Source organism: Diabrotica virgifera, chromosome 9 (genome assembly GCF_917563875.1).
Source record: "Diabrotica virgifera virgifera chromosome 9, PGI_DIABVI_V3a".
Lineage (NCBI taxonomy): Eukaryota > Metazoa > Arthropoda > Insecta > Coleoptera > Chrysomelidae > Diabrotica > Diabrotica virgifera.
In genome coordinates, this window is record NC_065451.1 from 50,978,435 (window position 1) to 50,995,029 (window position 16,595).

The 16,595-nt window shown below is 33.0% G+C and overlaps 1 protein-coding gene across 7 annotated transcripts in view; it reads left to right on the forward strand.

Moving 5' to 3' along the window:
- The window catches only part of LOC114332463 (AT-rich interactive domain-containing protein 2), a 330,994-nt gene that overhangs the window by 185,555 nt on the left and 128,844 nt on the right, over positions 1 to 16,595 (forward strand). For all 7 annotated transcript variants that reach the window (XM_050662174.1, XM_050662175.1, XM_050662177.1 and 4 more), the window contains exons 5-6: positions 3,882 to 4,100; positions 13,468 to 14,429. In XM_050662174.1, coding sequence (XP_050518131.1) covers positions 3,882 to 4,100; positions 13,468 to 14,429 — 1,181 coding nt within the window. The remainder of the gene's footprint in view (positions 1 to 3,881; positions 4,101 to 13,467; positions 14,430 to 16,595) is intronic.

The window sequence follows — 16,595 nt, forward strand, 5'->3', positions numbered from 1 at the left end:
TTTAAGGAAAAATGAAAAGTATATACATTTAACTCCCCATCCACCATAATTTAAATGCATTGTTTTTCTTCTCAATACCTTTTAATATAGTGTTATTTCTACTTTCAAAAAGTTAAACGGGTTTAAAATGAATGGTTTTTTTTTAAAAATGTGATCAAATTATAGAATGAATTTTTAAATTTTCTTAAAAATCTTCCTTTTTCTCCATGTAATTCGAAAATAAAAATATTTCACCCCTGAGAAGTGGTGGGAACTTCCCCCATGATAAAAGCGCCATAGTATATAGGATAGACTTTGAATTAGGAGATTGGGCTACTCCCAAAATTTCATTAAAATCCATGCAGTAGGATAGAATTTGGAGATAATATCTTGTTCTCAATCTCGCGCATTGACTGGCGTAATCGAAATAGAATGAAATGCAAATATTGTAAACTATTAATTTCTCAGAAAAATGAACTAATTTGAAATGAAAGTATGACTATAATATTCTATTGATTTATGCAATAATCTACACATCTATAGTGTGTCCCCGAAATATGGCATCGAACATTTTCTCAAATGCAGGAATTAATGATGCGTAGAACCATAAAATACTTTTAAGTACAGTAGGTGTTTCTAAAATATCAAAATAACGAGTAACTTTGTTATTTTTATAGAATGCCAATATCTAGTACCATAACGATAATAGATCGGCACGATAAAGTTCTCGGGCGGCCCTTCCGTCCAGCGTTTTTACTCTACGGAAATAGTAAGATGGGTATAGTATTTGGAATATAAAAAACATTAATTTAGTAATATATCATTTTTTACGTATATTGAGTATTTTTGGAGTTATGATCAAAAGAAAATGAAAAGTAGGATAATTTTAAAAATTCTAATTTTTTTAAATTGTATGTCTTTTTCAAAAATATGCATTCTAAACCGGTGAAAATTGTTGAAATCATTAACTATATTAACTTAAAGAAATTCTTGTGAGGATTACTGCAAATTTTAATTTTTGTAGAAATGGCGTATGTTTTATTTTTCACTTTTTCCTAAAAAAATCGAAAGGGTTCTCTTATTTTTATCATAACTTGTTTAATTTTAATGCTATTAACTTCTACTGGAGCTCATTTGATAGGTACTCCGCAGTACTTTGACAAGTACTTAACGAGTATATTCTATAAAATGCATCGTAGAAAAAATAAAATTTTTGATATTTAATAACTCAAAAAGTATTGATTTATGTTAATAACTTTATATAACAAATTTTGCTTAGAAGTTACCCCTCTACCGACTTCTGGTATTTTTTTTATTAAAAAAATTTCACCCCGAGAAGGGGTGGCATCCACCCCCAGGGTAAAAGCGCAAGTTGGCATCATGTCACCTTTGTTCCTTGAAGTATCTTCTAACTACTCACCAATTTCCATGAAAATCGATTAAAGTTCAACGAAATCGGAGGTGAAAACCTTCAGTGACTCCACTAATAGAAGTTTTCAGGGACTTTAGACCCTCGGTAATAACGTAATCTTTCATTATGAGTTTAAATTTTTTTAAAATACTTATTAGATTTCTCAGGGTTCGAAAAAAATGAATCCCATTTAAATAGTATTGAAGCCGAAAGTTCGTACCCATCCCCTAAATATTTTCACTCCTTTTTATCTTGATGCTGAAAAAGACATAAAATTAATCTTCTGGCCTTTTAGTAATCGAGGAATGGTGACTGGAGTTCTTAATTGAACAGAAACTTTCCAAAACGGAAGCAATATCGGATAGGAAACCACAAAAAAAAAAATAATTAAAAACATATCAATATAAAGATACATCTACAAAATGATACGAATGTTGCGGAATCTGCACTAGAAATCGCATCAGGAGATAACCTAGTTTATAGAGATTTTTGGAATTTTTACCTCGTTTAACCCGGGAGCAGTCGCGCCGTTAGAGAAAATCTAACAGTTTATCTTTTTCCGTGATAACTTGATTTTGCAACATAACTTTCAACTTGTAAGTGCCTCATGAAAAGTTGTAGTAATGCGTAGGCATTTTCTAAAATTTTTTTTTCTAATTGTTTAATTTTTTTTTGTGGAATTTATGGCTTTTGACAGGACCACTTAGCTTTTAAATTGTTAGAAATTGATATGTTTAACATAACAAGTAAATAAAAATTTGATAAAATAGAAATTTGTTTTAAATTCGTATTGTTAGATTTAATCTAATCGCGCGACTGCTTACGTAACAGAAGTGAGCGCGACTGCTCCCGGGTTAAACGCACATTTTACATCAAGATGGCGTTAATAATTACCAGTGGCGGACCCAAAATAGATTGATTAAAATTAAAAGATCAAAATAAAATACGTAAATCTATTTTACAAAATATAACAACTTGGAAATTAAATAGTAACACAGTATTATTTGGTGGAAGCTCCATTATCGTCAATACAACTTTGCAATCTTCTGTTCATACCTAACACCAATCTCCTTATGTTATATTCGACAAACTTCTCCCATGCCTGCTCAATTGCTTCCCATAATCTATTCCGTGGCCTAAGGTTTCTTTCATTTAATTTCTTTGTTAACTCTTCCTACACATTTTGGATGGAGTTGAGGTCTGGATCCCGGGAATGCCACGGAAGAACATAAACATGAATTTCTTCCAATCATTCTCGAACAATTCTACTCGTATGCACCGGGCAATTAACATGGTGGAAGATGAAGTCGTTATTGGGAATTGTTGGATTACTGATAGCAACATTTTGTGGTATGAATAAAAACTAAAAACGGAGTATAAAAGAGTATATTCTCATGAGTATGAGCATAATATAGAGTTTATAATATATTTCATATGAATAAAAATATTTTGATGTGATAAGTTTCTACTCACAGTACATAAGAGTAGATACTCTATTTAATTTATGTTATTGAGTAGATTCTCACCCTAAAGAGCATAAAGATATTTTTATTCATATCAAAAATGAGTATATACTCACAAGAAACTGTACATAAGAGTACCTACTCAATCCGAGTATCTACTTATACTCTCAACATTTGGAGTATAAACGACATTCTCATTTTTATTCATACGAGCCATTATGTTCTCAAGAATATATTTCTGTTAATTTTTCTTCTAAATAAGAGCAAACGTCTAGGCCTTTAGCACTTATCCATCCCCATACATTGACCGACAATACTCAACCGTTTCTTAAACGATAAATATACTGTTCATCAAACCTTTAATTTCTCGGCCTGTAAACTCTGTCTTATTTGACCATTGCTATATAATTGGAACACTCTTTCATCGGAAATTGCAACGTTAGACCAAAAGTGTTGTCTTCTCGATTTATGATCATTACAAAATGCAACTGGTCTTCTCTTGTGATCCTCAGTCAAAAAAGGTTCCCTTGCAGCCTCACAATTTATAAATTGCTTTTCGAGCTGTGGCAAAATGAGCTTCTTTCAGATAATCTACTAACATCTCATCTTGTTGCTCTGTGGAGATCTTCTGCACTATTAAAACACCCGACCATGCTATAGAGTGAAAGTGATCCCAACTTTGTTTGATTTTCCGTATGCACATATGGCTCACATTCAAATCTGCAGCAACTTGCCTTAGTGACCAATCGTCTTCAAGTTTGGCAATTGCTCTTGTTTTTGGCGTGTCATTCAAATACATATATGCATTTTGGACGCGTTAATAGATTTTTATTTTATTTTTCAATACTCGCGAAATTTTTGACCAGCACTTTGACATTTAGCAAATCCTACGACACTGCAATTTTACAGTATTACAATGTAAAAATGAAGTTGTAAACTATTCAGGGACCGCAGTTGTACATTCGATATTTTTAAACAATATTTAATTGCATTAATTAATGTTTATATACTAAATCATTGTTTTTCAGATGCCAATCGAGAACACAACCACTTGTCAACTAATCTGTACAAACAATCTGACTACGACCGCCTGTCTTTGTCCCTCATTTCTCCCTTGCCCAACGAACAAGATTTTGCCATTAATGTCTGTACATTACTCTCTAATGATGGAAAGCATACGCTGAAACTGGAAAAGCACCCAAGATTAATTAACCAGTTACTTGGTCATGCTGGTGTATTTAATCATAGTAAGTATTTTTGTAATTAATATAATAGCTATACAGTCCGTCTAATATACTTACCGTTGCACGTCATTATCTACGTCAGAGATCTAAGTTGACATAGTTGCCAAAGTATAAAAAAATCCTGAATCCATTTTAAATCAAATAGATCACATACTTATTGCGATGTGGATTATACAACAAAACAAATTAATATTCAATGTAAATAAATAAAAACATTAGAAATCGAAAACAAGAATTAAGTTATAATCTTACGTTAAAGTAAATAATAAAAACAATAAATATATTAAAACAAATACTTATATAAAGAATAAAAACAAATCTGAAGTGTTAATATCGCAACTGTCAAATAAATGTTACCAATTTATGCCAAAATATCACCTTCGTTCGATTACAGTTACAGTGTGTTCTGAACAAAATGTGCTTCATAGAAATGCTTTATAATCCATTTATACAAATTAAATGATACATATTATTGTGTATTTCTTTAAGGCCATCGGTACATAATTCGCAAATATTTTACGGCTATCCCTACTTTTTCTGTCTTTACACGGCAAATTACGTGTAGTAAAATTAACACTGGTATGGATATGTAAACAGTACTAGAATGTCATTTTACTTGACAATGTCATCGTTAACTTTAAAGAGATGGCTTTTGAATGTTCTTGGATAACTGTTATTTGTATAATTGCAAATTATTAATTCAGTTAATAAATGTGATAACTTTTTCACTAACTATGTATTCAGTGATTGTAATAATTTGTATGTACAACAAAAACTAATACTCAATCGAGAAAAGAGGAAAAGTGTTGAAAGTCATTTTTTAATAATATATTGTTACTATGGAACGCTTACAATTTTGAACATCTTTAACAACAAAATAAACTTACGTGTATAGAAATCGGCCCATTTAAAAATTTGGTTATTTTTGATGTCTCATATTTCCTAAACCTGTTGGCTGATTTAAGTGATTTTTGAACATGTTATAGCCTGATTCTTTATCAATACCAATGTAATAATATTGTTGCTAAACAGTTAAATTTTCATTGTATACCGGGTGTATAAATCAAACTGTTTTTTTTTTGCTGAAAGTTCGCATCACCCTGTGGAATATTCTAGTATTTATAAAATACTGTAATTAAAACCCAACTACAGCCTGAGGTTTTCTTAACATTTTGTTTTTGGATTCATTCGTTTATGTTGGATAATAAAAAAAGTTAGGTACTTTAACAACTAGACATGTTCTTCATCAATACACCGTGTTTTTAAATAAGTGCGACAAACTTTAAGGGGTAATTCTGCATGAAAAAATAATGACAGTTGGCTTTATAAACGTATGTCCGCAAATGTTTCGATTCTGAGATACGGGATGTTGAATTTATTCTTACAAAATGATGATTTATTTTATTGCTTTAAAACCGGTTGAGATATGCCAATGAAATTTGGTGAGTTTTAAGACGTAGTTATTGCACATTTTTTGACATAAAATTAAGAATTTAATATTCACCATTAGCGCGCATACTTGTAATATGACCGATCATATTACCCGTATGCACGCTAGTGGTGAATATAAAATTCTTAATTTTGTGTCAAAAAATCCGCAATTACTGTCTCTTAAAACCTACCAAAGGGCCTAGCCGGGTAAGATGGTGAAAAGTGCCCCCAACTCGATTTAAATTCCATATAGGTCACTTTTTAGCACATATAGAGGAACTCACTTTCTGAAATTTTTAGCACCCTAGGTGGTCACGTGATCCCCCTAGAGCCTAATTGGGCTTTTTATGTTTTTATTTTTTATCTCAGCCTCGTCAAGAGCTAGCCAAAAACTTTATTTAAAAAAGTTGTAAGTTTCAAAAAGATCTTAAATCTATCAAATCCTTAAGTTGTAAGTTTCAAAAAGATCTTAAATCTATCAAATCCTTAATTGTATGTCAAAAAATGCACAATAACTACCTCTTAAAACCTGCCAAATTTTATTGCAATGTTGCCAGTAGTTTCGGCAAAATCGTAAAAAATGTGTAAAATTTTGTTTTCTTCAACGCCCTGTATCTTGAAAATGGATGGCGTTACAAAAAAATTTTATTAAGCAAACCCCAATTATTTTTTATTTTTTTACCTATTCTAGTGACGGTGTTACTTTTTTTGAAAAATATGTATAAAATTGTATCAAAAAACGAAAAAAAAACCGAAAAAATGCGGTTTTTTATTTTTAAAGGTACGTTTCATCAATTTTAAAAATCTGAAAAAATTCAGGGTGAAAGATTGTGCAAAAATACACATTATAATTGATTTTCGTAAAAACGAGTGTCTTAGTTTTTTTTTCAGAGTTATTTAAAAGTTTAAAATTGTTCTAAAAATTCGAATTTCCCGCCAAAAAATTTAAAAAAATTTTTCATATAGATCTTTTTGAAACTTATAACTTTTTTAAATAAAGTTTTTGGCTAGCTCTTGACGCGGCTGAGATAAAAAATAAAAACATAAAAAGCCTAATTAGGCTCTAGGAGAGTCACGTAACCACCTAGGGGGCTAAACATTTCAGAAAGTGAGTTCCTCTATATGTGCTAAAAAGTGACCTATATGGAATTTAAATTGAGTTGGGGGCACTTTTCACCATCTTACCCGGCTAGGCCCTTTCATTTGCATACCTCAACTGGTTTTAAAGCAATAAATGAATCGCCAGTTTGTAAGAAAATTTCAACACCCCCTATCTCGGAAACGAAAAATTTGCGAACATACGTTTATAAAGCCAACTGTCATTATTTTTTCATGCAGAATTACCCCTTAAAGTTTGTCGCACTTATTTAAAAACACGGTGTATTGATGAAGAACATGTCTAGTTGTTAAAGTACCTAACTTTTTTATTATCCAACATAAACGAATGAATCAAAAACAAAATGTTAAGAAAACCTCAGGCTGTAGTTGGGTTTTAATTACAGTATTTTATAAATGCTAGAATATTCCACAGGGTGATGCGAACTTTCAGCAAAAAAAAAACAGTTTGATTTATACACCCGGTATACAATGAAAATTTACCTGTTTACCAACAATATTATTACAGTGGTATTGTTAAAGAATCAGGCCATAACAGGTTCAAAAAATCACTTAAATTGGCCAACAGGTTTAGGAAATATGAGACATCAAAAATGACCAAATTTTTAAGTGGGCCGATTTCTATGTACGTAAGTTTACTTGGATCAAAGAATATATCCTGATATTATATTCTCTGCTTGGATCTTCCATAAATAATAAACAATAGATATTTTTTTATTAAGTTCACGTCTTAAATCAATTATTTATCAAATACACTATCAATATTATTTAATCAACAACTCAAAATATTCCCGATGCCATGTCAAATATTTAAAACTGTCACTGTCTTGTCATCATATTCTATTTGCCTCAGTGCGTTGTATGACAAAAATAGCGAATGTTCGATTTGGAAATATCACCAGGGACATAGTGTCCATTTTTTTCGAATCCTGAAAAAACTAATAAATATTTTTAAAAAATCTAAACGCAGAGTGAACGATTAAAAATTATTATCGAGGACCGAAAGTCCGTTAAGAATATATAAAAAGTTTCTTTTGAATAAGATATTTGAAATTAAAAATCACACTACATTTTCTCTTAGTTTTTCACCCCTGTAACTTATTAAAATGAACATTATAGAAATTTTCAGGGACTTTCAGCCCTCGGTAAGAACGTAATCTTTCATTTTGTGTTTAAATTTTTCAAAAATACTTATTAGTTTTCTCAGGATTCGAAAAAAATGAATCCCCATTTAAATAATATTGCGGCCGAAAATACGCACCATCCCCTTAAGTTAACATTAATAGAAATCTTCAAATATTATTTCTACGCGTATATAATAAAATATGCTTAGTGGCTGTAATTCTAGTGTACTCGGCAAAATGATTCAAAAATAGAACACACCTACTCACTAAATATTTTGTGTTGGTATCATGTGACGTCGCGGGCTATGACGCGGATGACGTGCAACGGTAAGTATATTAGACGGAGTATACATAATAGGAATTATCCACAACTGTGAAATTGTAGACTTTAGTCTCCACGTTGGAAACTGTTTTCAAAGTACTTTTTTATGTTCATAGTATGAGCGTAATCAACTCCTATATTCATCAATCAACGGTATGAGGTTTGTCTTTTTAGTTTTGCATATAGCCGCTTAGAGGGCGCCACCAAAAACCTTCCGACACAAATGTAACCTCAATGTTTTGTTGACATAAATCTATCTAGTTTCATTTTTAATTGCTGTACAAGTCTTGTAGATACAGTGAATTTTTTAAATTAGCAATCCGGTCGAAAAATGGATCTTAGCCGAGAACATTTTCGACCAATTTTTTACAATTTTCGGAGAGGATTATCCCAACGGCAATGTAGACCACGGTAGACGGCTCTTATCATTTTTAGAAATGAAAATGTTGTTGGTGCCGAGATTTGAACTCGTGCGCTTGTGAAGCCAGTATCTAGCCGCTGAGCTACCGCCGCGCCGTCCACTTAATGATCTTAACTTAATGATCTGTATAGAATAGGCTAAGTAAAGAAGTTGTATCAGCCGCCCAAGAGGCATTTGACAGCATTTAAGTAGGTTAATTCTGGATTACCAAGAACATTGCAGATTGGTTATGTGGCTCGCCAATTTCAAGTTACGTTCAAAAGAAAGTCATAAGAAATTTATTTCTTCTGCGTGTTTCAAGATAACTCTGTTTAATTGAAAATTAGTATGCTAAAGATTAAATATCGTGTCTCTTCACTACAGAATATAAAGCCCATGTTTTGAAACCAGCTTTCAATTGTGTGTGAGACAAGCAATATATGTGATCCTAGAGTTACATTGTTTGTTTGTAGATAAATTACCAAGTCATCTTGAAACAAAAACGCGATAGACTACCCCAGCTAATTGAAATGCCATTCGAAAATAATTCTTCAATCAATTCAGGTCAATGCAGCTACAGTCTTGGTGATGTTAATCGCTGCGCAGTCTAGTAGAGATGCATCTTGATTGTAGTTGTCAGCCTTGTAGTGGTACATCGCCGGCGATGGGCTTTATGCTGGAGGCTCACGAAGGGAGAAAGATTTTATTCCTTTCCAAAAACTAGAAGATAAAACACATATCAAACATCATGAAGTAGGGAAACCAAAATGTTCCAAGTCTGCCATTCTTTTAAGAAATAATCGAAAGAGTAGCAGATGACAAGAATAAATTAAATGGAATTATGATTGATACTAGTTAAATAATTTGATATATACTAAAAGCATATTAATAGAGAGAATGTAAAATATCGTCGTCGAAGAACCAAAATCGCCTAAGTGACATTTTTCCCCAAATGTACTTTATGATTCGTTTGCATAGATACGTCTCTTCTGCGTCATTTGGCTTGAAAAATATCTAATTTCGATAAACGATACCCCCTCTAGGAACGATATTTTAAAACCGCCTATGTCCATTCTGTTAAAAATACCTCCGTTCTCCTGTTAACACTAGAAGCACCAGCATTTTTGCAAACCTAGAAGCACCGGAGCGGTCAAGATGACAGGTTTTAGAATTTTCTATCGTCAGTCATTTTCATATCCTTGTTTACTTGAAAAAACCCTATATTGAATTAATACCGACTAATAAAATATATATTTAGTTAATTTAAATAAATTATTTAATTATTTAAGCACAATTTATGCAGTGGCAATTTTTTTAAATTTTTCTTGTACAAGACCAACACACAAATTTTTTACTTAGGGATATATCAAATTTCACATGTTTTATTTTTGTTGCAGTCCCCTGTTTGTCATTGTCTACGTTTAGTATTTGATTGAGGTGTTTCGTTCTGCCCTTAGTCATATGATCTTGTCGCAATTCTTCTGCTAACTCAAGTAGGAAAGTTTGTCTAGACATTTGGCAGCCAGTAAGTTCCTTATATAGAATCCAAGAATTTATTCCTACCATATCTAAGATATTAAAAAGAGCCTGCAACGGCCATCTTCTTGAAGCTGATTTGGTTGAACACTGTATGGCCATCTGATCTACAACGTCTGCTCCGCATTTTGTGTGGTTGTAGTAGCTAATGGTTTCAGGTTTCTCCTTTTTATCTATGCCTATTTCAATATTATTTGAGTATAGAGAACTCAGCGCTAGGACATTTTTGATCATTTTTCTCTGGTACACCTGGTTTCCCTGGTTAGCTCAAGTCTTTGTGTATAAATTTTTTTGATTTGTACAATTCCATCTTTTCGTTTTTATTGACACAAGAATATCCTTTTTTGTTCGGTTTATTGTTCCAACACTGCTGGTAGCCTTCTTTCGTAATACTTTTTATGCCTCGTGACATTTCTTTCTTTATTCATAAATGGTCCCATTAGACGGCTAACTACATGTTCGCCTAGTATGATAGTCTGGTCGTTATTCATCTTTCCCTAGGTAAGGAAATCGATTCAATAAAAATTTGTAGTATACATTAGCTGTAAGCCAGAATTTAATTCCAAACATCAGATTTATGCACCATGTACTGGGTGAAGTCATATCTTGCCTTCGTGGAAAAAAGCTGTTCATTGATAGATATATTTTAGACTGGTGTAGGCATAGCAAAATATACAATTCTCTGTAAATGGGTTCAATATTGCCGATGCAAGTGCAAATTTATCTGTTGATCATCGCTCAGATCTGGTACTTCTCCTCCGTAATAAGGACCGCATTTTTTCAAGGTAGACATCAACATATTCAAAAAGTAATTAACTAAGTACCTACCTGTAAAAGAGAAATTGTAATCCTTAAATAGATGTAGCAAAGTCCTAAATTATCAAGTTTCTAAAATAACTATGAATAAGTAATACAGAGGGTCAAAAATAGAAAGCAGTCAAAATGACCGCCCTGGTGTTTCTAGGTATAAATTAACACATCTTAAAAATTAATTACACGAAGTACCTGCAAAGGAGGAATTATAATCCTCAAATAGATCTAGGAAAAGTCCTAAATTATCAATTTTCTAAAACAAATATGAATATGTAATACAAAGGGTCAAAAATAGAAAGCAGTCAAAATGGGTGCTTCTAGTGTTAAACAAGTACCCGTTACGGTTATGTTGTATCGCGCCGTGTTTTCTACTTAATTAGTTTTTACTGTCCCCTAAAAAATTATCTTTTTGGTACTTACGCAGTTTTGGTTCTTCAACGACGATATGAAACATATCCTTTTCGACATGGAAGGTTAGGTATAAAAAAATCATTATAAAAAATTAATACAGGCTTAGAAAATTTTGTACAATGATGTTACAAACTACCCACCCCAAGAGAATAAATGTTGATGGATAAATAATGCTGGTATCAGCCTGTAATTGGCTTTTATAATTTTATTAATTTACCACCACCCTTGTGACTGAAATATGGGAGTTGTCACTGTCATTGAAACGACAGGGCAACGTAGGAGATGGCAGGCATGTTCCGTATTGTAACTGAATGATTAGATGAAAAGAGAGTTGCCTATAGAACGGACGCCAAACAGGTTTTTAACGGGAAAACAAGTTAAAACGAATACAGAAAATAATTATTAATGAAATATTAAAGAAAATAGAATAAAATAAGACCACCCAATAAGACCTGTAGTTTCTTTTTATACAGCTCCGTCATATAAACTTTCAAAAAAACTGTCAGATATTATTACAGAATACACTAAATTTTCACCTAAATTCACCGTAAAAAATACACTAGAACTAGTTAATAAACAACATTTTCAATTGCCCAACAACTCCAGACTAATTTCATTTGACGTAAAAAATCTTTTTCCTAGTGTTCCTCCTACAGAAACTTTTGTTTTAGTTAAGAATCTTTTAGACCATAATAGTACAAATCCGATCATTGCATCTGAAATTTTACACCTTCTTGAAATTTGCATAAATCAAGACTATTTTGAATTCAATAATCAAATATACACAAACAACAGTGCAGGACTTATTATGGGTAATCCTCTAAGCCCATTGCTATCAGATATATTTATGAACCAACTTGAAACAACAATTTCTAAACATCCCGTATTTAAACAGTTCTTATATTGGTGGAGATACGTGGATGATATACTAGTATGCTTTACAGGAACTAACAGACAACTTGACCAATTCCTATCATATATTAATTCACTTCATAATAATATTGAGTTTACAATAGAAACAGAACAGAATAACTCCATAAACTTTCTAGATGTAACGATTTCCAGACTACACAACAAACATGAGTTCTCCGTATATCATAAACCTACCCATACTGACACAACTATACACAATTCATCATCCCATCCTACACAACACAAATTAGCAGCCTACCATAGCATGATACATAGACTGACAGAAATTCCCATGACAAAAAATAACTTCGAGATAGAACTAAACATCATTAAACAAATAGCAGTAAACAACGGCTATAACGAACAAACAGTTAACAAAATTTTAAACCAAAAACTCCATAAGAAAGCCCTGAAATTAGTGTATCCACCACCACAGAAAGAACCCAGTACCTTCTGCTCTCTCACATATACTGGCAAGATAACAACAAAAATAGCCAGATACATAAAAAAGAAAGGAATAACACCAGCTTTCAGAACTAACAACAACTTAAGCAAATATATTAAGAACAATAAAAGTCGAAAGAGAAAGCAACTACAGAGTGGTGTGTACAAACTAACTTGTGGTGACTGTTTTCAGTGTTTTATTGTTAAATAAAATAAGTATTTAAATTTAAAATAGCAAAGTTTGCAACGTCAAGCCCGCGTCCCACCATCAAATAATTTGATCAAACTGGTTTGAGCAAACTGAAAGTGACAGTTAGTGACGTCACATCCTGAGTGTTCATTGTGGATAATAATGAAAAATTTTAATTTTAAATAAAGTACAAACAAGTTAAACAACTCAATACAAAAAATTTGATCTAACTAGACTGATAGTGAGAGCACAGATTTTTAGAATTTCAAAAAAACTGCAACTGTGACGTCACTTTGACGTACTTCCTCAAGTACGTCAAGTTTGCTCAAACTGTTTGATCAAATTATTTGATGGTGAGACGCGGCCTTTACACATTTCTTTCACCCACCAGAAAAATTTTGTACACAAGTGAGAAATTTTTCTCAAAGAAAACAGGAACTTTACAATCTGCATATAAGTTAGTAAGGCAGGTAGTTTTATTTAGCTTACAATACTATTTATTGGACTTAGAAAGAGTGTTGGACGAGTTAATCATTGTGGAGCGTTGGAGCGTCGTTTTGAAATATTCGGCTGGAAAATGTAAATCCATTGGTTGTAACTTAAAAAGTTCATGTCGTTAGTTTAGGCAGTTATGCCTTTTAAATGTTTTAACATTGTCTTTAATTTTTCAGGCTCCACACGACAACTGTTCACTCACTTCTACAACGTCATAAGAAAGAAACCCATCCACAACTTCTGGAAAGATGTGCTCGAATCGCAAGAATATCTGGATCTGACAAACGAAACAAAGTTCAAAGCTGCGGAAACAGAGGTACCTTCAAAATCGGAACCGTTGATTGCTGGCCAGGAGGAAGAAATTGCTGCCATTATCGACCTAAACATTTCGGGACAGTCAGACGAACTCTCTGAAGAAAATGCGGACAGCGTGGACTGTGAGATAATCGAAGAGAATTGTGATAGTTTTAAATTAAAATTGACTCCGGACGATAGTGACTTGTTTTGTTTGAAACGTTCCTTAGGAACGCAGGATTATGTGGGTCAGAGGGTACTACAAATCGCTACCATCCTAAGAAACCTTAGTTTTATTGAAGAAAATGTTCCGATTCTAGTGAAAAACACTTCGTTTATAAGATTCTTACTATTGTGCAGTATTTCCCGTTGGAATGTGCTTAGCAATCTAGGAATGGATATGCTTTGCAACATTTCCTCGGAATTCATCATCAGAGACTTACAAAGTGATCTGCTGGCTACTAAATTGCTGAAAGTCGTGAACCATGGTTTAAAAAGCGAAGACCGGGCTGCGTGTCTAACGTCCCTCGAAGTATTGAACAAACTAAGCCAGAACGAACAGAACGAGGACGTGATGCAGAGGTTGTTGCAGAAGCACGTCTACAAACATGTGTGTTCTTTCCTCACGCTCCATGACGTCATGTTGTTGATCTACACCTTGGAATGTCTGTATTCGTTGTCGTCACTAGGAGAGAAATCTTGTAACTATATTATTATTAATCATGGTGTGATCGACACGTTAGTATCGTTAATTACTGTCGAAGGTAAAAGTTATGGACCTAAGGCCTGTATTGGGATGAAATTGGTGGAGACTTTACCTAGCGGAAGTGCTCAGCAGACACAGGTAAGTCTTGTGTTTGGTTAGATTGATTTTTTTTATAACTGTTTATAAAAATTAGAAGAAAATTCCTTCTGATACTTGCGCAACAATTTAAGGGCTTCAAAATTAATGAAGTAACTATTGCTTTGTACATTGTGGTAAGAGCATAGTTAGTTACAATATACCCAATAGTAATATGTCAGTCATATTATGAGACATGATAAATATCATGATAACCAACGTCTGGAATGGACAAGGCACATGAAGAAGAAATAATGTTCTGAATCTGTTATAGTAATGTTTTCATTTGATGTGTTCAGGTAACCTCCAGAGATACGACACCAAAGTGTTTCAAATTTGTTCGGTTCTGCGCATGACGTCAATGCATGACTAGTTAGCGGCGCCAATTTGAAATAACCTATGGATAACATGAAGAGTGGAAGCATTCTGGTAACAAAATTACGGATTATTTATGTTAAATTTCTTTTTACGAAACGTAGTGATAAAGTAATAGATATAAACTTTTGTGGATTATGGATTTATTGAAGATAAAATAGGCAAATGTGCACTAAAAATAGTGATGTTTTCATTAAAATTATTCACACTAACGTGAATGACATTCACTGAATACAATGAGCAAAACCTTATTAATACCTACTAAATTTCAACACTTTCCGTTATTAAAAAGGTTTTTCGCATCTACATCAGTCCCGTCTTTGAGAGGATGTGGAATCTTATTCTCGTTAGAGGTTTGGTCATCACATCTGTAACTTGTTCTGCAGTGGAAATTTGTGTTAAGGCTTTTTAGTTTGATCACAATTTCTTAGGTTATATCTTCTTGTTTCCATATCTACCGATTCTTTTATGGTCATCTTCACCATTCTGTGAGATTATTTCATTATCGATCTCATTTTGTTCTAATTGAGAAATAGCTATATAATCATGGTCATTTTTAGAATTATTTTCTATAAGGAGGTATTGTGGAGCCAATTGAACTCGTTTCTGAAAACCAGTTTTTTAAAATGTTTCTTCCTCAACAAAAATTCTGTATCTTCTTCGTCTAAACCAATCAAATAACGTTTGATTGCCTTTTTGTCAATTTTCTTTCGTGTTTGAACTGGAAGTTGTGCATAACAGGTTGTAGCTATGATTCTTAGATGATGTATTCTATGTCTCTTACCTATTATCCAGAGCTCTTGTTAATACTAAATTTCAACTAAACAAAGGCGCGTTTACATGTATCCAGTAACTGGCGCCAGTCGCACTGGAACGACAGTGCTGGCATCATGTAAACGCTTTTTTGTTCCAGTCCAGCGCTGTCTGCCAGCGCTGTCTCGAATAGAAGGCTGGTCTATTTTTCGTGCCAGTGGCACTCGTCCGCGTCCCCTCTAACCCCGTGCCAGTGGTTGTAGACACGTGTAAACACAGCGTTCCAGTCGCTGGCGCTGTCGTACCTGTGGTTTCAGTGGCCGTATTAGGATTTTTAATAAGAGTGCCAGTGAGATTGGCGCCAGTTACTGGATACGTGTAAACGAACCTATCCAGCGCTGTCTTAGTCAAGCACTCGCATTCCAGTGAGACTGGCGCCAGTTACTGGATACGTGTAAACGTTACTTAATACTTCTTTTCCAAGCTTTAATAGGTTTTTGGGTTAAATAAAAAATAGAATACATTTAACAAAACACTTTTATTAACTTTAATAAATAAAAATGGGTTAATTATGTTGCATTTGCAAACCCGAAGAAATATGAAAAAATGACAAAAATGTCAGGATCGTCACGCACGTATTGACGTCACTTGACATTTGACCGGAACTGCGTGGTGTCATATTATCTTCGACATTACTGTCCCAAAAATTATTTCAGTCCATTTGTTGAGGTGAAAGCAACCACTCCTTTTGTTGTCCATTGTGAAGAACACTTTGTAAGTACTTTTCAATTAACTATATTATACACTTTTCAATTTGCATAAATCTTTCTAATTCTTATTTTAAATCATTTTATGATCTCTCATATTTTTAAATGATCTTATTTAAATCATTTCGGGCTATGGATGATTCTTGGAAAAGGAATTCTTTTTAGGTGTTTGCACAAGACACAGACATCCAAAAAGCTAATGTAAAGTATTAATACTCTCCGAAAAGTTGCGCCATGTGGCTTGGACAATTTTTGTTTTCTTCACGGACATTGT